This window comes from Monodon monoceros, unplaced genomic scaffold, assembly GCF_005190385.1.
Source record: "Monodon monoceros isolate NGI ecotype Baffin Bay Population unplaced genomic scaffold, NGI_Narwhal_1 Super_Scaffold_2, whole genome shotgun sequence".
NCBI classification, from domain to species: Eukaryota; Metazoa; Chordata; class Mammalia; order Artiodactyla; family Monodontidae; genus Monodon; species Monodon monoceros.
Window position 1 is genome coordinate 6,394,603 of NW_021703776.1, and position 22,149 is coordinate 6,416,751.

At 37.2% G+C, this 22,149-nt stretch overlaps 1 protein-coding gene across 2 annotated transcripts in view; it reads left to right on the forward strand.

Moving 5' to 3' along the window:
* The window catches only part of LANCL2 (LanC like 2), a 59,887-nt gene that overhangs the window by 10,365 nt on the left and 27,373 nt on the right, over positions 1–22,149 (forward strand). For both annotated transcript variants that reach the window (XM_029232883.1, XM_029232882.1), the window contains exon 2: positions 7,583–7,700. In XM_029232883.1, the coding sequence (XP_029088716.1) occupies positions 7,583–7,700 (118 nt within the window). The remainder of the gene's footprint in view (positions 1–7,582; positions 7,701–22,149) is intronic.

Consider the following 22,149-nt stretch of genomic DNA (forward strand, 5'->3'; position numbering starts at 1 on the left):
CGAAGGCAGAGAAACTATTTTCACAATGGAATTTTGTCAAGTATTAAAAGGAATTAGAGTGAGTAATCGTAAGCCTTAGAACTATACTCCAGTATCATTTATGAGGAATAAAGCATATGCTTTGGAATAAAGTTATCATGCCAGAGCTAAAACTGTACATGAATGTGTTAGGCCTGCATTCAGCTACAATAAACAGAAGACTCAACTTGGAAGTATCTCAGTTAGATTATTTTTCCTGTATAACAGGAAGTCTAGAAGTAGGCAACTCTTGGTGTTGATTCATTTCAGGATTTCTGCAGTTATGTTGGTCTTTCTCTCATATTTTTTGTGCTATAGTATAAGATGGCTGCTCTAGTCCCAGATTTCTTGTCCAATTTTACAGTAGGACGAAGGGAGTAAAAAGAAGGGAGTACCAGCTGTATCTTTCTCTTTTATCAAGAAAAATGAGAACCTTCCAAGAGCCCTTAGAAGACTTGCACTTACATCTCACTGGTTAGAACTGTGTCATATGGCTGCCCCTGGTCATAAGGCAGTCTGGGAAAGCAAGTAGCTCTTCTGGGGTTGGATGCATGGCTGCTGTGAATCTAATCAGGATTCTGATGAGGAAGGAGGGTGTCCTGCAGTAAGTGTGGGCTAGGTACTACCTTATGGGTTCTGCCACACCAGGTAATGAAGTGGTAGTACTCTAGTTTTTTTCCTTCTCATGAAAATTATTTTGTATCTCTTTGATTATTGGTGGAAACCAAAGGTCAAGACACAGGAGGCTTACATTACTAACTTGGAGTCAAAAAGTTATTAAACAGTTGGATGGAGAATCAGACATCTATCCTCTTTGACACATAACAGCAGTACATGTTAATTTTTCTGATCCATGAAAACAGGATATCTTTCCATTTGTTTATCTCTTCACTTTCTTTCATCGGAGTCTTACAGTTTTCAGAGTACAGCTCTTTCACCTCTTTGGTAAAATGTGTTCCTAAGTATTTTGTTGTTTTTGATGCTATTCTGATGAGACTGTTTTCTTTCTTTCTCTGGATAGTTTGTTGTTAGTGTATAGAAACAACTGATTTCTATATATTGATTTTATATCCTGCAACTTTACTGAATTTATTGGTTAGTTCTATCAGTTTTTTGGTTGAGTCTTTAGGGTTTTCTGTATATAAGATCATATCGGTAAATGTAAACGGTTTTACTTTTTCCTTTCCGATTTGGATGCCTTTTATTTCTTTATCTTGCCTGATTGCTCTAGCCAGGATTTCCAGTACTGTGTTGAACAAGAGTGCTTAGAGTGGCACCCTTGTCTTGGTCCTGATCGTAGGGGAGAAGCTTTCAGCCTTTCACCATTGAGTATGAAGTTAGCTATAACCATATAGCAAGTATATGGCCTTTGTTATGTTAAGGTGTTCTCCTTCTATTCCCAATTTGCTGAGAGTTTTATCGTGAAAGGATGTTGTATTTTGTCAAATGCTTTTTCTGCATCTATTGAGAGGATCATATGATTTTTATCTCTTGTTCTATTAATGTGATGTGTCACACTTATTGATTTGCATATATTGAACCATCTTTGTATCCCAGGGAAAACTCCCACTTGATCATGGTGTAAGATCCTTTTAGTGTATTTTTGAATTCATTTTGCTAATATCTCGTTGAGAATCTTTGCATCCGTGTTCATCAGGGATATTGGTGTGTAGTTTTTGTTCCACATAGTGTCCTTATCTGGCTTTGGTATCAGGGTAATGCTGGTCTTGTATTTGGGAGTGTTCCCTCTTCAATTTTTTGAAAAAGTTTGAAAAAGGTTGGTGCTAATTATTCTTTAAATGTTTCATAGAATTCACCAGTGAAACCATATTGTCTGGGGTTTTCTTTTTTGGGAGGTTTTGTATTATTGATTCAATCTCCTTATACATTATTAGTTTACTCATACTTTCTATTTATTCCTTTTTAAAGATATTTATTTATTTATTTGGCTGAGCTGGGTCTTAGTTGCAGCACGTGGGACCTTTAGCTGCAGCATGCGAACTCCTAGTTGCGGCATGAATGTGGGATCTAGTTCCTCGACCAGGGATCGAACCTGGGCCCCCTGCATTGGGAGCACAGAGTCTTAGCCACTGGACCACCAGGGACCACCACTGGGCCACTCTTTCTGATTTGGCCTTGGCTAGTTGTATGTTTCTAGGAAATTATCCATGTTTTCTAGGTTATCCGTTTTGTTCGCATATGGGTTAATCTGCATATAACTTACAGTCAGCCCTTCATATTCTCGAGTCTTCCACATCCCTGAATTCAACCAACCATGGACCATGTAGCACTGTAGTATTTACTACTGAAAAGTATCTGCATATAAGTGGACCTGTGCATTTCAGATCTGTGCTGTTCAAGGGTCAGCTGTATTTCTGTGGTATCACTTGTAATATCTCTTCTTTAGTTTCTGTTTTTATTTATTGAGTGTTCTCTTTTTCTTAGTTTAGCTAAAGGGTTTGTCAATGTTTAAAAAAAATCTTCTTAAAAAACAGCTCTTAGGGACTTCCCTGGTGGTCCAGTGGTTAAGACTCCATGCTCCCAATGCAGGGGCCCAGGTTCAATTCCTGGTCGGGGAACTAGATCCTGCATGCTGCAACTAAAAGAGCCCGCATGCCGCAACTAAAGATCCCGTATGCTGCAATGAAGATCCTGCATGCTGCAACTAAGACCTGGTGCAGCCAAATAAATAAATGAATATTAAAAATAAATTAACTAATTAAAAACAGCTCTTAGTTTTGTTAATCTTTTCTATTGTTCCTCTAGTTTCTATTTCATGTATTTTTGCTGTGATCTTTGTTATTTCCTTTTTTCTGCTAATTTGAGCTTGGTTTATTCTTTTTCTAGTTCCTTGAGGTATAAAGCTAGGTTATTTATTTATTTAAGACCTTTCTTTTTCCTTACTGTAGGTATTTATCACTATAAACTTCCCTCTTAGAACTGCTTTTGCAGCATCCTATAGTTTTGGTAATGTTGTGTTTCTGTTTTCATTTGTTTCAAGATATTGTTTGATTTCCCTTTTGATTTCTTTGACTCATTGGTTGTCCGGGAGTATGTTGTTCAATTTCCTCATATATGTGGATTTTCCAGTTTCCTCTTGTTGTTGATTTCCATTTTTATACCAGTGTCAGTAAAGATACTTGGTATGATTTCAGTCTTCTAAATTTGGTTAAGACCTGTTCTGTGCCCTGTCATATGATCTATCCTTAAGAATATTCTGTGTGTACTTGAGAAGAACGTATACTCTGTTGTTGGATTGAACGTCTTATATGTGTCTGTTGGGTTCATTTGGTCTAACGTATGGTTCAAGTCCAGTGTTTCCTTAGTGATTTTCTGACTGGATGACCTACCCATTGCTGACAGTGTGGTATCAAAGTCCTCTATTATCGTTGTATTGTTGTCTGTTTCTCCCTTTAGCTCTGGTATCATTTGCTTAATATATTTAGTTGCTCTGGTGTTGGGTGCATATGTATTTCCGATTGTTAATGTCTTCTTCAGAGGAGTTGACCCCTTTATCTTTATATAATGACCTTTGTTTCACGTGACTGTTTTTTACTTAAGGTCATTTTGTCTGGTATAAATACAGCTACCCCTGCTTTCTTTTGGTTTCCACTTTGTGGAATGTCTTTTTCCATCCTTTCACTTTGAGCTATGTGTGTTCTTAAAGCTGAAGTGAGTCTTTTGTAGGCAGCATGTAGTTGGGTCTTGTTTTTTATTCATCCAGCCATTCTTTGCCTTTTGATTAGAAGTTCAGTCTACTTATATTTATAGTGATTATGGATATGTAAGGACTTACTAGTGCCATCTTTTTAATTGATTTCTGGCTGTTTTGTAGTTTTCTTGTTCCTCTTTGACTCTTGCTGGATTCCTTTGTGAATTGGTGATTTCCCACCATTGTATGCTTCTGACTCCCTCGTCTTTATCTTTTGGGAGTCTACTCAAATTTTTTGCTCTGTGATTTTCATGAGATACATAAAACATTTTATAGCTATAACAGTCTATTTATTTTACTCTGATAACAGCTTAATTTTAATCTCATACGAAACACCTACCCTTTTACTCTTCCACCTTTTATGGTTTTTTATGTCACAGTTTGCCTCTTTCCATATTGTATGTTCATCAGCAAGTTGTAGTAGCTGTAGTTACTTTTGATACTCCACTTCTAATCGTTATTCTAGTGTTAAGTGTTAACACACCATCATATCGCAGTGTTCTGAATTTGATTTTATATTTATCTTGATCAGTGTATTTTTTATGTTTCACATTACTAGTTAGCCTCCTCTCATTTCAGCTTGAAGAACTTCCTTCAGCATTCCTTGTTAGACAGCTCTAGTGATGATGAATTACCTCAGCCTTTGTCTGGGGAAGTCTTTATTTCTCCTTCATTCCGGAAGGATAACTTGGCCACAGGGAGTTTTTTGGTTTTGTTTCTGTTTTTTTTTAAATTTTTGGCCGCGCCGCACAGCATGCAGGATCTTAGTTCCGCGATCAAGGATCGAACCCGTGCCCCCTGCAGTGGAAGCGCAGAGTCTTAACCACTGGACCGCCAGGGAAGTCCCCACATGGAGTCCCCAAATGGAGTATTTTTTATTTTTTTATTTTTTGTTTCATCACTTTGAGTATATCATCCCACGTTCTCCTGGCCTGTAAGATTTCTGCTGAGAAATTCACTGATGTCCCATTGGACGTTCCTTTGTAGGTTACAGTCTTCTTTTTCTCTTGCTGTCTTTAGGTTTCTCTTTTTGTGTTTGATTTTTGATAGGTTTATTACAGTGTGTTTTGGAGAAGGACAATTTGGGTTGACGTAATGGGGTAATCTGTTTATTAACTTCATGAACTTGATGTGCACATCTCTTCCCAGGTTTGGAAAGTTCTCAGCCATTATTTCTTTAAATAAGTTTTCTGCCCCCTTTCTCCCTCACTTTTCCTTCTGGAACTCTAATGATTTGGCTGTTGGTTTTTTGAGGATGTCTCATAGATCATGTAGGCTTTCTTCACTCTTTTTTATTCTTTTTTCTTTTTTCTCTTCAGACTGGGTTCTTTCTAAGTTCCTATCTATATTGTTGATTCTGTCTTCTATTTGATCTGCCAGCTTTTGATGCTCTCTATTGCATTTTTCATTTCATTCATTAAATTCTTAAGCTCCACAATTCTATTTGTTTATTTTTCAGTGATTTCTATTTCTTTGTTAAATTTCTCATTTTTGTCACATACTGTTTTTTTTATTTCATTGAATTGTCTTTCTGTGTTTTATAGCTCATTGAGTTTCCTTAAAACAGCTATTTTGAATTCTTCATTGTGTAAATATTAGATTTTCACGTCTTTACGTTTGGTCACTGGAAGATTATTGTGATCTTTTGGTGATGTCATGTCTTCTTGATTTTTCATGTTCCTGGACCAGCAGGAGCTACATTCCTTTAATGCCCTGGGAATCTTATATGCTGCTCTCTGACTTGCTCCCTCTCCCCAGGCCTGGACTCCCTCTGTAATGCTCTGGATGCATTATGAGAAATGAGAGAAATAGGTCTCTTCATCAGAGTCCTGCACAGATTTAGAAACCAGGCAGTCACTCAGTGGCTCTCCCTTTCCCCAGATGGAGAAATAACGGGCCATCTATTTAGCCATATGCTATACCTGAACATTAGGTGATGCCGGCAGAGACAAGCTGTTACTCTTACCCACTTGAGTGGACCCAAACTCCTTTTTTTCTTTTTCCTCCAATGGAGTGTTGGTACTTCTCCTCGGGAAATCTGGACTTCCACAAAGGCTGTCTCATCCGAAGGTGACTGCCTAAGTCACTGTTCTGCCTGCACTCCCAGACTGTAGCTGAGGGGCTGGAACCGATTCAGTCTCCTGTAGGTTTCACAGCTGGTACTGAAGTCTCTCTGCTTATTACCTAGTTCTCTAGTGGGCTAGCTTTGCTGTGTGTCCCTTGGTGTATGGTGCTGCATTCCACAACTCACACGAAGGCACTTCCGTTGGTGGATGGATGCCTAATTTTTGTTGTTAAAGGGGAAAACAAAAACAAGGGATGTGTTGTACTGCCATGATGTTGATATTACCCTGGTTTAGGTTTTCAATATTTATACTTATTAATTTTTTCCTGAATGTACACAAGAGGTTTCTGGATCAGAGATTTCTTATTTACTAGACAGAAAATAACCAGTGAGTGGATCCCTCAGTCTCACGTCTTACCTCTTTGGCAGTGAAAGCCAGGTCAAATGTCCTACGTACACAAAGTCTGTATTGTAGGCAAAGAATGAAGAAAAACAAGTTTTCTCTGCTTTTTATACAAGGGAAGGAGATAACTGTCTCTCCTTCCCTTTTTGAGAGAGTTTCATTGGAAATATCAAAGTCTTTGGAATATAAATAACTCTCTCTGTGAAAAGACTGGCCCGTTTGTCTTCAGTTCTATGACTGGGAAGGGTTTCCCTGCTCTAGCTTCTCATCCCCTTTGAAATGTACACACAGTCCTCCTGGGTTAAGTAAAACCTCTCGGGGGCTTTTACAATGTATACTATTGTAACTTAATTCCTAAGGTTGCTTTTAGTCCAGAATCCCAAATTTCAGTAAAATTTGGCCTGAAAACCCTAACTGTCCAGTAACATGAAAATATTTTCCCTGTAGTCCCACAGAGGGATGTTTCTTTATGATAAAATCTGTCAGGAAGATCTAGCATTCCTAGGTTTGTCTATGCCAAATAACAGAACTACAAGTACACTAAAGGAAAAAAAGCAGAATTAAAGGGAGAAACAGACAATTTCACAGTCACAACTGGAGATTTTAATACACCTCAGCAATTGATGTAACAACTGGAGTCTTCAAAAATCATCAAAGGCAGAAACATCTGGACAACACTGTCAACTACATGTTTAAGAATACTGATAAATTTCCCTTGAGAAAGATCACCAGCAGTGAATAAGAATACCTGTTATCTTAGCTCCTGGCAGCCTTGGGAGTTAACATTTAAAAATTTTTTTATTATTTGTTAATCTGGTAGGTAAACCATAGTATTGGTACTTACTTGCATTTCATTAATTGCTAAGTGATTGAACATTTTTGCATATGCCTGTCATTTGATTTTTTTTCTTTTTATAAGGTACATTGATAATTTTAAGTGTATTTCTGTATCGTTATATAGTTTTATTTATAATATTTTATATTGCACATATTTCCCCTTGTCATTGACTTTTAAACCATCTCATGTTTTTTAACTTAAAGAAGTTAAAATGTTTGTGTAGTCAGATATATCTCTTTCCTCTTTTTTTGTTTTTTAGTTTTTTCCTTTGATTTCTGCAACTTTTTTTTTGTGGTTATACAATACTTATGACTTAGAGTCCATATAGGGCATTCTAATTCTCCTTATGACTTAGAGTCCATATAGGGCATTCTCTCATTTTAAAACTTACCTTGTAAAACCAAGGTAGACTCCCTCCAACCAGTGAAACACTGAAATGGGCCAGGTAATATAATTTCTGTCTGTTTTTACAACTTAGACTGGTAGTTACTACAACATTATCCTATTCTTGTGCAATTTAATTTTATGTCTTCTTTTGGTTCTCAGATTATTAATAATTTCACAAGGCGGATCCAGACCAAAATCAAAGATCTTCTACAGCAAATGGAAGAAGGGCTGAAGACAGCGGATCCACATGATTGCTCTGCTTATACTGGTTGGACAGGTAAGCCTCTGGGATATAAGTAATTGATATGTTTTATTTTTGGATTATGATATGTAAGCCTTGGATCTGAATTCTTTTTCTTTTAAAAGTCAAAGGTTTATACCTTTTAAAAGAAGTCTTGAGCTATCTTCATTGATGAGATGCTTTGTAATTTTATTTCTAAAGAAATTCTTTCTGCCTGAAGTTTGAATGGCATATGAGTTTGTATGTCATATTTTTGTAACATTAATTATCTGACCTAATTTATGGCTGTTTTTGAAAATGTGTTAAGATCAGCTTTTTTGTTTGCTTTTGGGTCTTTGATCTTTGCAACAAGATATATTTGTGTGATTTCTCTGGCCCGATACGTATGAACGATTTAACCTACTTTTTGTACTCATTTACATCATTTGTACACATAAAGATTTTGATTTTGATTCTGATAATAATAATTAAACAAGCAACCAGTAATACATTTCACATCAAAAAACTTAATTTCAAAATGAATTTGCCTTAACTAATCTTTACATTCTTTTTATTATTTTACCATGTAGCCATAATATTGTCGTAGCTCTTTAGGGAATATAAAAGAAATGAGACAGACCTTGTTCTGAGGGATTAGACTGCAGTATGAGCATTGCTATCGTTATAGCCTTTTCTTGCTAAGTTTTTATAGTTTAGTCAGTGAACAGTATGGGCACAAGTGTACATGTTGGAGTCACCAAGAGCTGGCACTTGTCTTTGCAGTGCACGCTCAAACTTGATGGCCCTGATCTTTTTTATTATTTGTGTTTATATTTGTACTCATTTATGCGATGCTTTATTTATTATTTGCCTGTTATCAATACAGTAGTACATAGTAACATTAGAATTGACTTTTTCAAACTTTTATACCCAAACAGACATGGAGCTAGTTCTCTTACAGAGCCAAAGAAACTTATCCTAAATGTAATTTTTTAAAAATATTTATTTATTTGGCTGTGTTGGGTCTTAGTTGAAGCACGCGGAATCTTTGTTGCAGCATGCGGGATCTTTAGTTGCAGCATGTGAACTCTTAGTTGTGGCATGTGGGATCTAGTTCCCTGACCAGGGGCCGAACCCGGACTCCCTGCATTGGGAGCGCAGAGTCTTAGCCACCAGACCACCAGGGAAGTCCCCTAAATGTAAAAGTAAATAGTTTTGGCTAACTTGAAGTAAAATACAGAGAATAAGGTTATCTTGAAAGAAAAAACAGTTATTAGTAGCACAGTTTTCCCCCTATAAAGTCTTTTACTTAAAGCATTTCTTCTTGTTGAAAAGGGGTTTTAACTCCATGATTGTTAGGTTCCAAATTGGCTATGCATCAGAATTATCCAGAGAGCTTTATAATAAACAAAGACAATCAGCCTCCACCCCAGGACAGTTACATCAGGAACTCTGGGGGGAGGATTCTAAGAATCACTATTTCTTAAAAATCCCCGGTTGTTGTCATTTTTTGGAATCACTGAGAGAGTCATCATGGAAGTATTTGGTTTGAATGATTTCAAATAATATTTAGGACTTTGGGGTTCATGTAACTGTGTGGAATCCACTTATACCCCTACCTCCCTGTCTTTTCTCCTTAAACTGTACAATATAAGAATAAATGAAGCACCCCAAATTTATCCCTTTAGCAAAAAGTGAGATAGAGAATATACACAAATAATAAGGGGTGAAAAACAAATAGCATCCAGAATAACTATGGAAAGTCACAGTGGCAGAGCCAGTGAAGAAAGACAGAGGATCCAGGGCTGGCAAAATCTGTCCCACCATTCCCCACTTTCCCAATTAACGAGTAAATATTCCCAAAAGGAGTGAGACACACCCTGAGGGGGATCTTTTGAGGGCGTATCTAAGTGCAAAGTGGGCAAGTAATGCTGGACAAAGCAGAGAAAAAAGGTGTTTAGGGTATACAGGGAACAGGTTTTATTTTAGACTTTCTATAAAAGCGCTATTCTGAAAAAGAGGGGATTAACTTACAAAGCAGAAGCTGCATTCCTGGTGGCACTGGCTAATGGTGTAGGTAAGGAGAGAAACAGCAATGATAGGGGCCCTCCTCAAACAAGAAAGAATATGAGACTCAAAGGAAATCTGGCTACCAAAAGTCATCATTTATTAACTAAACTGTTCATCACTTACTAAGAAGAGGATGCCTTTCAGATTACAACTACCCTAACCATTTTCCTCTTCCTGTTAATAGTTGATCCAGAAAAATCTATCTGTTTTGAATTTAAGAAAAAAAATTTACAATTATTTACATAATATTAGGAAAAAGAAAATCAGATTTTGTCAGCAGAAGAAAACACACCAGGAAAATTCTACTACAAGATGGAGAAAAAGGGCAGTACTTTCAACATTAATTTTGTAAGTTAATTATGCAATATAGTCACAATGCAGAAATAAAGTAACTCAGAGAAGAGATGGCAAGACAGAAAGGTGATGTGAAATAAGAATTGACAGAACTAAGGAAAGAAATTAAAGGAAAAGGCAAAATCACTTCAGAAATGAGGACCAAATTGCAAGGAGTTGAAGAAAGAACTGGCACCACAGAAAACACAGCAATACCATAAAAGGGAAAAAAGTCAAACTGGAGAAAAACTTCCAGTTTCTGGTCTGATGTGTAAGGAGTTTAGAAGTCACCACTTTGTCCTAAAAAGTTAAAAGCTGAACTAACTGAAAAATCAATAACTTTTCTAAGATCTGTCAGAGAAGTGGGGTTACATGACAAACGGCTACACCAAAAATAGCAATAGACAGGGAGATTCAGAAAATCACAATTTACTGGAGCAGAGACCTACAAGGAGAGATCTCCACAGGAGCCCAAACTGTAATTGATTAATTGCTAGAAGCTCAGTGTGGGCAAATATGAGAGTTAAAAAAACTCTAGGAGGACCCAATCATAGGGAGGCACCCACACTTTTGTGAGGTTAACTTTGGAGTTATCCCAGGTCCTCAATGTGAATATTGGAGAAAAATCCTCTCATGCCTCTGGTTGGGGGAGGGGAAAAGGAACCATTCTGAAATATGCTAGAGCATTCTGTTCTTAACAAGGCCAACCTTCAGGAGAAACTGTTTTACCAGAGCCTCGCCTACTGGAGTTTTATCAGAAACTAACTCACCTGGAGGAAGGGTAGTAGCCAACTCCAGCTCCCTCTAGCCATTCTGTCCAACCTAAGGGGAAGAAGACACAGAAGCACTGGTGGAGTTCATGGTCCAGGGGCACATGTTCATCAAAACACTGAGACCTGGTCATAGGACCATAGAACGCTTCCATTCCCCCACTCCTTACCACTCCATTACTAGAGGACTATTTGTTGCAGTTTCTTTTACCCAGTACATTATGTCCACCTTTCAATAAAAAAATTACAAGACATACTGAAAGGCAAAAACAAACCAGTTTGAGGAGACTAAACAAACATCAGAACCAGAATGAGATATGGCGGGAATGTTGGAATTATCAAACCAGGAATTTTTAAATACTATGATGATATGCTAAGGATTTAATGAAAAAAGTAGACAACGCGCAAGAACCCATGGATGATGTAAGCAGAGAGATGTAAATCCTAAGAAGGAATTGAACATAAATGCTAGAAATCAAATAAGCTATAACAAACAAAGAATTCCTTTGATGGGCTCATTTAGTAGACGAGACACAGCTAGGGAAAGAATCACTGAGCTTGAGGATATGGCAGTAGAAACTTCTAAAACTGAAAAACAGCTGAAAAAAAACCCCCCCAAAACCAGTATCCAAGAACTAGGGAACAATGACAAAAGGTTCAACACTTGTGAAATGGTAATACCAGAAGGAAAAGAAACAGAAAGAATCAGAAACAATATTTGAAGCAATAATGACCAGGAATTTTTCCAAATTAGTATACACTAAACCACAGGTCCAGGAAGCTCAGAGAATACCAAAGAGGATAAATGCCAAAAACAAAGAACAAAAAAACAAAAAACCTGCATCTAGGCGTATAGTATCCAAACTTCATAAAACCAAAGATAAAAAATCTTGTAAGAGATACATGCTCCCCAGTGTTCATTGCAGCACTATTTACAATAGACAGGACATGGAAGCAACCTAAGTGTCCATTGACAGAGGAATGGATGAAGAGGATGTGGTACATATATATGATGGAATATTACTCAGCCATAAAAAAGAATGAAATAATGCCTTTTGCAGCAACATGGATGGACCTAGAGATTGTCATACTGAGTGAAGTAATTCAGACAGAGAAAGACAAATATCTTATTACTTATATGTGGAATCTAAAAAGAACGGGTACAAATGAACTTACTTAGAAAACAAATAGAATCATAGATGTAGAAAACAAATTTATGGTTACCAGAGGGGAAAGGGGGGAGGGAGGGATAAATTGGGAGATTGGGGTTGACATATACACACTACTATGTATAAAACAGATAACTAATAAGGATGTATTGTATAGCACAGGGAACTCTACTTAATACTCTGTAATGGCCTATATGGGAGAAGAATCTAAAAAAGAGTGGATATATGTATAACTGATTCACTTTGCTGTACAACTGAAACTAACACAACGTTGTGAATCACCTATATTATAATAAAAAATTTTTTTTAAATCTTGAAAGAACACAAAAAAACTGCCCTATATAGAAAAGCAAGGATCAGAATTACACCAGACTTCTGTTCAGCAACAATGTAAGCAAGATAGAATGGAGTGAAATACTTAAGGTATTGAGAGTTTAAAAAAAAATTAAAAATCCTAGAATTTTGTACCCTGCAAAATTATCCTTAAAAGTGAAGGAGAAATAAAAGCTTTCTCAAACAAAAATCAAGGGAATTTGTTGCCATTAGACTTGATTTTCAAGAAATGGTAAGCCAAATCCTTCTGAGAAGGAAAATGGTATTGGTTAGATACTTGGATCTATGTTAAAAAAGGGAAGAACTTCAGAGTATGAATAAGTGAAGGCTAAATAAAAACTTTTATTTTTCTTATTCTCAGATGATCTAACGGATCAAAATGTGTGTTCAAAATAATAGCAATAATGTGTTCAATTACATATGCTTAAGTATATGTTTATATGTATGCATATATATATATGTTTATATGTACATGTTATGTATAAGTAAAATGAATGACAGCAAGATACAAGAGGTAGGAGGAAGGAATTAGGAATATTTTATTATTATAAGATACTTTGCTCTACCCATGAAGTGGTACAGTAATATTTGAAAGTGGAGTGGGATTAAACAAGAAAAAAATCACATCATATAAATAGATGCAGAAAAAGCATTTGACAAAATCCAGTGGCTATTCGTGATTAAAAATTCTCAGCAAACTATGAATAGATGGGAACATCTTCAACTTGGTTAAGAACATCCACAAAAAAACGTACGTTGTATTTAATGGTAAAACACTCAGAGCTTTCCTGCTAAGATCAGCAACAAGGTAAGGATGTTCCCTCTCACCACTGCTCTCAGCATCATATTTGAAGTCCTAGCTAATGTAATGAGACAAGAAAAGGAAATAAAAGGTGTATGGATGGGGAAGGAAGAAATAAAACTACCTTTGCAGATCACATGCTGTTCTATGTAGAAAATCAGAAAGAATCAACAAAAAATAATCTCCTGGAACTAATAAACAGTGATAGCAGGGTTGCAGGATATGAGGTAAATATACAAAAGTCAGTTGCTTCATTATATACCAGCAATGAATAAGTGAAATTTGAAGTAGAAAACACAGTACTGTTTACATTAGCATCCCCCCAAAATACTTAGGTATAAGTCTAACAAAATATATGCAAAATCTATGTGAGGTAAACTACAAAACTCTTATAAAAGATATCAAAGGGGAACTAAAGAGAGATATTCCATATTCTTGGATAGGAAGACTCAATATTGTCAAGATGTCAATTCTTCCCAACTTGATCTATAGATTCAATGCAGTGCCAATCAAAATTCCAGCAGGTTATTTTGTGGATATCAGTAAACTGATTCTAAAGTTTGTATGGAGAAGAAAGAGACCCAGAATATCCCACTCAATATTGAAGGAAAAGAACAAAGTTGGAGACATGATGCTATCTGACTTTATAAGACTTATAAGACTATAAGACTTATAAGCTACAATAACCAAACCAGTGTAGGACTGGTGAAAGAATGGAACAGAATAGAGAGCCCAGATATAGACCCACATAAATATAGCTACTGATATTTGACAAAGGAGCAAAGGCAATGCAGTGTAGTGAAGATGGTCATTTCAACAAATGGTCCTAGAGCAACTGGGCATCCACATGCAACAAATGAATCTAGATACCTTTCAAAAGAATTAGCTCAAAATGGATCATAGACCTAAACATAAAATTCAAGACTATAAAAGTCCTAGAAGATAACAAAGGAAAAAACATAGGTGGCCTTTGGTATGGCACTGACTTTTTAGATACAACACCAAAGATGTGATCTGTGAAAGAAATATAGGCATACCTTGGGGATATTGTGGGTTCAGTTCCAGACTACCACAATAAAGCGAGTATCGCAGTAAAGTGAGTCATATGAATTTTTTGGTTTCTCAGTGCATATAAAAGTTACGTTTACAGTACATTGTGCACTAGTATCATGTCCAAAAAGAACAATGTACATATGTTAATTTAAAAATATTGCTAAAAAATGCTAACCATCATCTAAGCATTCAGTGAGTCAGTCTTTTTTGCTGGTTGAGGGTTTGAGATATTGTGAGAATTGCCAAAATGTGACACAGAGACACAAAGTGAGCAAATCCTATTGGAAAAATGACTCTGACAGACTTGCTCAATTCATAGTTGCCACAAAACTACAATTTGCAAAAAACACAACATCTGGGAAGTGCAATAAAGTGAAGCACAGTGAAATGAGGTATCCCTGTAAATGATAATCTGGGCTTCTTTAAAATTCAAAACTACCTGCAAAAGAGAATGAGACAAGCCACTGACAAGGAAAAAATAATTGCAAAAGACATATCTGATAATGGACTTTTACCCAGCGTAAACAAAGAACTCTTAAAACTCAACAATAAGAAATGAACAACCTTATTACAGAATAGGCAGAATGCATGAGCAGACACCTCACCAGAAAAGATATACAGATGGCAAGTAAGTGTATAAGAATGTGTTCAACGTCTTATGTCATTACAGAATTGCCAAAATTCAAAACACTGACAGGGTGACAACGTGGAACAACCAGAACTCTCATTTACCGCTGGTGGAAATGCAAAATAGACACACTGGAAGACAGTTCAGAAGTTTTTAACACAACTAAACATACACTTACCATATGTGCCAGCAATTGTGCTCTTTTTATCCAAATGAACTGAAAACTTAGGCCCACCAAAAAACCTGCACATGAATGTTTATAGCAACTGTATTCATAATTGCCAAAAGTTTGAAGTAACCAAGATGTCCTTCAGTGGGTGAATGAGTAAATAAATGGTGCATCCAAACAAGGAAACACTATACAGACTTAAAAGGAAGTGTGCCACAAAAAGACATGGAGTAAACGTTAATGTATATTTCTGAGCTTCCCAGGTGGCGCAGTGGTTAAGAATCCGCCTGCCAGTGCAGGGGACACGGGTTCGAGCCCTGGTCCGGGAAGATCCCACATGCTGCGGAGCAACTAAGCCCGTGTGCCACAACTACTGACCCTGTGCTCTAGAGCCCACGGTCCACAGCTGCTGAGCCTGCGTGCCACAACTACTGAAGCCTGCGTGCCTAGAGCCCGTGCTCCACAACAAGAGAAGCTACCACAATGAGAAGCCCGCGCACTGCAACAAAGAGTAGCCCCCACTCACGGCAACTAGAGAAAGCCCACACACAGCAACGAAGACCCAACGCAGCCAAAAAATTAATTAATTAATTTTTTAAATTGTATATTTCTAATTGAAAGAAGACATTCTGTAAAGGCTACATACTATGTGATTCCAACTATATGATATTCTGGAGACTGTATAACTGTGAAGACAATAAAAATGGTTAGTGTTTTCAGTGAGCTAGAGGGTGAAGGACAGATGAATAGGTAGAGCACAGAGGATATTCAGGACAGTGAAACTGCTCTGGATCATTGTACAGTAGTGGATACATCTTATTATACATTTGTCCAGACCCACAGAATGTACAACACCACGAGTGTACCGTAATAAAAACTATGGGCTTTTGGTGAAAATGATGTGTCAGTATCAATTCATCAATTGTAATAAATGTACCACTGTGGTGTGGGATGTCAGTAGTTGAGGAGGGAGGTGTATGACAGAAATATCAACAGGGAGAAAATCACATTGGTATCAAACCTCTAAGTGGCCACATTCAGAAGTTCACCAGCAGGGGCTTCCTTGGTGGTCCAGTGGTTAAGTATCCACGCTCCCAATACAGGGGGCCTGGGTTCGATCTCTGGTCAGGGAACTAGATCCTGCATGCCGCAACTAAGATCCCATGTGCTGCAGCTAAGACCCGGCACAGCCAAATAAATATTTTTTAAAAAAGAAGTTAACTGGCATCCTACAAGATATTCAAGGAATGAAAATATGAGGATAAGATGTTAAATCCAGCTAGGTTACTGCCCTCCAGGCATAACAGGAACCTAGGAAATATTTTTATCAAGAGCATTCCAGAGGACTCTACTAGTGTAGTAGTTGACAAACAGTGGCTCATGGGCCAAATCTGGGATACAGCCTGTTTGTTCATGGGCCTTGAACCCAGAAGCGTTTTTATTTATATTCTTAAGAATTTTGAAATAAAAGAAAACCCGACAGAGACTAAATGTGGCCCTTGAAGCCTAACCTAAAGATGATTATCTGACCTTTATGGAAAAAAAAATTTGCTGATTCCTGTATTAGAGGACTAGCCAAGACATGATTGAGGAAATGGGCATAATTTTATAGTGACATTAATTAGGAACAGAAGTTTGCAGATAGGGGAAAAGGGCACAAAAACATAAATGAAATCGGGAAACCTTAAAACAGAGGAAAATTTAGGGACTTCCCTGGTGGTCCGTTGGTTAAGAATCCGCCTTCCAATGCAGGGGACACAGGTTCAATCCCAGGTTGGGGAACTAAGATCCCACGTGTCGCAGGGTAACTAAGCCCATGTGCTGCAACTCCTGAGCCCGTGTGCTCTAGAGCTCGTGCACCACAGCTAGAGAGCCCACACACAACGACTGCTGAGCCTGCGCACTCTGGAGCCCTCATGCCTCAAGTAGAGAGCCCACGTGCTCTAGAGCCCTAGCGTCACAACTTAGAAGCCTGCGCACCACAGCGAAAGTTTCCGCATGCCACAATGAAGATCCCACATGCTGCGACTAAGACCCAACGCAGCCAAATAAATAAATAGATAGAGGAGATTTTAGAAATCACATGACTACTTTTCACTTCACAAAAATTTATTTCACAGTGTAACTTGAAATGGATAATTCTCTGTGAATACATAATCTACCAAACCTGACCCTAGAAGAGATAGGACATGTAAACAGACAAAATTCCAAATAAAAATTTGAGAATGTTGTCAAATATTTACCCAAAAATTTCACTGGGAAATTATACCAAACCTTTACTAAAGGACAGGAAATCCTTAGGAGTGACAACAGTAAAATGGTGGAATAGGAGTTTTCTACTGTCTTCCTCCCCAAAGAACACTGATTTTGATAATTATACACAGATGAGAGTACCTTTCTGGGATCCAAGAGTCCAGTGGAGGAGTTACACAATACCATTGGGCGGGGTGGGGGGGGACACAAAACAAAAACTGAGATTGGACACATTGAAAAGGGTAAAAGGAAAATTTTCACTTCACCTGTGTCACCCCATCCCCAAGGTGGCACAGCTTAGTGCCAAGAGACACATTCAGCCTGAGATTTCTCCTACAGGGGAAAGTGAGAACATGTGAATGAGTGCCCGGCTTCCCCAGCTATGTGGGAAGCTACAAAGGATACCCACTTCTTTCTCATCCCTTTCAGAATACAGAGGAGATCTTCATGACCAAGGGGCAAGGAAGGGCTGAGAGCATAGCAACCAGGGCTCAGAATTTAACAAGGGATGCAGGTCCACTAGCCACTTTGAGGACTCCATCTGGAAGCCTGCCTGTGAGCCACTGGGGACACCTCACCAGTGGATCCCCCAGTTAGCCCATGGTTACCTCCAATGTCCTGCATTCCTCACCCACACACTGATCCACCCCATAACTGTGTGAGCCCTTGAGGGCAGTGTGTGCAAACCTTAGTGGACAGTTAGTGAGCATGGGCAGAAAGCTGGCCCAACCCTGCAGAATTGGGAGAAGGCATAGACACTTGAGCATCCCTCACTGCCCTAGGAAAGCAAACAGGAGACTGTCAGCACTCAGCTTGGCTTTGTGGAATCAGGAGAAGGCATACAGTCTTAAGAATTCTCCCCTAACAGGGAACAAAAAGTGTGGAGCGGGCATATCCATAGAGAAGGCCTGAGAAAGCCTGAGAATCTGTAATAAGGCTGACAGAAGACATTTCATTCCTGAAGGCTGTCAGTAAAGACCGGAGGAGGTGACTGTGTCTTCAAATGCTAAGACAGCAACACAAGACTTCAAGGAAAATGAAAGATCAAGGAAATATAACAGCACTAATAATTTATAATTTTATAATAAAATAATTTGCCAGTAACCACCCCCAAAGAAATGGAGGTTTATGGTGTGCCTGATAAAGAATTCAAATTAGAGGACTTCCCTGGTGGTCCATTCGTTAAGAATCCGCCTTCCAATGCAGGGGACATATTAATGAAGTCAGGAAAACCATACATAAACAAAACAAGTTTAAGAGAGAGAACCAAGAATGAAGTGTAGAGCTGAAGAATATAAATGAATGACATGAAAAGTGCAGTAGAGAGCAGCAGCAGAATGAATCAACAAGAAAAAAAATCTGTGAACTTGAAGGCAGGTCATTTGTAATTAACCAGTCAGCAGAAAAATGTAAAAAGAATGAATAAAAGTAAAGAAAGCCTACATGAATTAAGGGACATAATCAAGTAAAGCAATTAATGCGTTATAGGCGTCACAGAAGGAAAAACAGGGAGAAAGGGGCAGAAAGTTTATTTAAAGAAATAATGGCTGACAATTTTCCAAATCTGGGGAGAGAGTTAATGATGTCCATAATTTCCCATACAGACTCATCCCAAAGAGGCCTTTACTGAGACACGTTATAATAAAACTGTCTAAAACCAAAGACAGAGAATTTCCAAAGCAGGAAACAAAAATCTGCTTACGTACAAAGGAACCCCAAGAAAGCTATCAGAAGATTTCTCAGCAGAAACTTTACAGGCGAGGAGAAAGTGGGTTGATGTATTCTAGGTACTTAAAAAAAAATGCCAACCAAAAATACTATATACCTGGCACGCTGTCCTTCAGAAATGAAGGAGAAATACTTCCACAAGCACACAAAAGCTGAGGGAGTTCATCACAAGTAAACCTGCCTCACACGAAATGTTGAAATGAGTTCTTCAAGCTGAAACAAAAGGATGCTAATTAGTAACATGAAAATATAAAACATACTGTTATAAGCAAGTGTGTAGTCAAATCCAAATACTATAGTAATGTAATATGGTCATGTAGTACTTAATTTTACTACAAAAGTTTTAACAGAAGTATTAAAATTAACTATAGCTACAATAATAATTTTTTACTGGATATACAACGTAAAATATGTAAATTTGTGATGTCAGAAACATAAGATGTTGGGAGAGGGGAGGAGGGTTTTTGTACTAGCTTAAAATAGAACGTTGTAAGATGTTTTATGTAAATCTCATAGTAACTACAAAGCAAAAACCTGTAGTAGATACACAAGCAATTGTTAAAAAAAAAAAAAGGAATTGAAGCGTACCAATAGAGAAGATCATCAAATTGCAAGAGAAGACAGCTAGAGAGCAAGAAAGGAACTACGGAACAGCCAGAAAAATAATAAGATAGCATTCGTAAGTCCTTACATTATCAGTAAGTACTTTAAATCTAAATGGCTTAAATTCTCAAATCAAAGACAGAGTGGTTGAATGGATAAGAAAAACTATGTGCTGCTTACAAGAGACTCATATCAGCTTTATGAACATAGGCTGAAAGTGAAGAGATGGGAAATTATATTCCATGCAACTAGAAACCAAAATAGAGCAGGAGTAGGTATACTTATGTCAGAACAAATAGACTTTAACTTCCAAAACTTTAACAAGAAGCAAAGAAGGTCATTATACAATGATAAAGGAGTCAGTTCATCAAGAGAATATAACTGTTGTAAATATATACACACCTAAAAATATAGCGAATACTAACAGTTCTGAAGGGGAAAATATACAACAATGCAACAGTAATAGGGGATTTCAAGATCCCTCTTCCAACATCGGACAGGTCATCTGCATTATCAATAGGAAACATTAGAATTGAGCTATGCGTTAGACCAAATGGATCTAACAGACATATACAGAATATTGCATTCAGTAGCAGCAGAACACATTCTTCTCAAGTGCGTACAGAACGTTCCTCAAGATGATCATGTGTTACAACTCAGAACAAGTCTCAACGAATTTAAGAAGATAGAAGTTATATCAAGTATCTTTTCCAGCCACAGTGGTAAGAAACTAGAAATCAGTAATAGTAGGAAAACTGGAAAATTCATAACTATGTGGATATTAAAACAGAAAGCTCCTGAACAACCAGTGGGTCAAAGAATAATCAAAGGAATAGCAAAAAATATCTTGAAACAAATGAAGGTGAGAGCACAGCATATTAAAACTTAACAGGATGTAGCAGAAGCAGTTCTAAGAGGGAAGTACCTTGCAGTAAGCAACTACATTAAGAGAAAAGAAAGGTCTCAAAGAACCTAACTTTACACCTCAGGGAACTAGAAAAACAAGAACAAACTAAACCCAAAGATAGCAGAAAGGAGATAAGAAAGATCAGAACAGAAATAAGTGAAATAGAAACCAGAAAGCAGTGGAAAAGATCAGTGAAACTAAGAGTTGGTTTTTCAGTAAATAAACAAAATAGGCAATTTACCAAGCCTAGCTGAGAAAACAAGAGAGAAGATCCAAGTAAATAAAATCTGAAGTAAAAGAGAAGACATTATACTTGATACCACAGAAATACGAAGGATCATAAAACACTACAATGAACAATTATAAGCCAGCAAATTGGATAACCCAGAAGAAGTGGATCAGCTCCTAGAAACATACAGCCTACCAAAACCGAATCATAAAGAAACAGAAAATCTAAACAGACCAATAATGAGTAAAGAGATGGAATCAGTAATCAAAAACCTCCCAACAAAAGCCTAGGACCTGATGATTTTACTGGTGAATTCTGTCAGACATTTAAAGAATTAATACCAGTCCCTCTCACACTGTTCCAAAAAAGCTGAAGGAAAGAAGAAAACTAAAGGTCAGTATCTCTGATGAACCACAGATAACAAAAATCCTCAACAAAATACTAACAAACACAATTCAAGAGCACATTAAAAGAATATGCATGATCAGTGGGTTTTATCCCAGGGATGCTAGGATGTTTCAACATACACAAGTCAATAAATATGATACACAACATTTACAGAATGGAGGATAAAAATCATGATCATCTCAGTAGATTCAGAAAAAGCATTTGATAATACTCAACATACTTTCATAATAAAAACTCTCAAATTTGGTACAGAAAGAATGTACCTCAACATCACAAAAGCAATATATGATAAGCCCACAGCTATCGTCATACTCAAGGATACTTGTACTCAGCTAATAATACTCAGTGTTTCCTCTAAGATCTAGAACAAGACAAGGACGCTCAATCTTGCCACTTCCATTTAACATAGTACTGAAAATTCTAGGGGGGAGCAATTAAGGCCTGCCCCAAAATAAATAAATAGATAGATAGATAGATAGATGGCATCCAAATCAGAAGAAGTAAAATTGCTTCTGCTTGCAGATGACATAATCTTATATGTAAAGAACCCTGGAGATCCACCGAAAAAATTTGTTAGAACTGATAAATTCAGCAAAGTTGCAGTATATAAAATCAATATACAAAAATCAGCTTTTTCTGTACATTAACAACAAACTATTGAAGAGAGGAACTAAGAAAACAGTTCTGTTTACAATAGCGTGAAAGAACAATACTTAGGAAGAAATTTAATCAAAGAGGTAAAAGACCTGTATACTGAAAATTATAAGACATTGATGAAAGGAATTGAAGCAGTGCAAATAAATGGAAAAATATTCTTTGTTCTTGGATTGGAAGCATTAATGTTGTTAAGATATCCATACTACCCAAAGTGATCTATAGATTTAATACGGTCTTTATCAAAATTCTAATGGTATTTTTCAGAGGAATTGAAAATCAGTCTTACAATTCATATAGAATTACAAAAGACCAAGAATAGCCAAAGCAATCTTGAGAAAGAAGAATAAAGCTGGTGGCATTACACTTTCTGATTTTAAAATATATTATAAAGGTA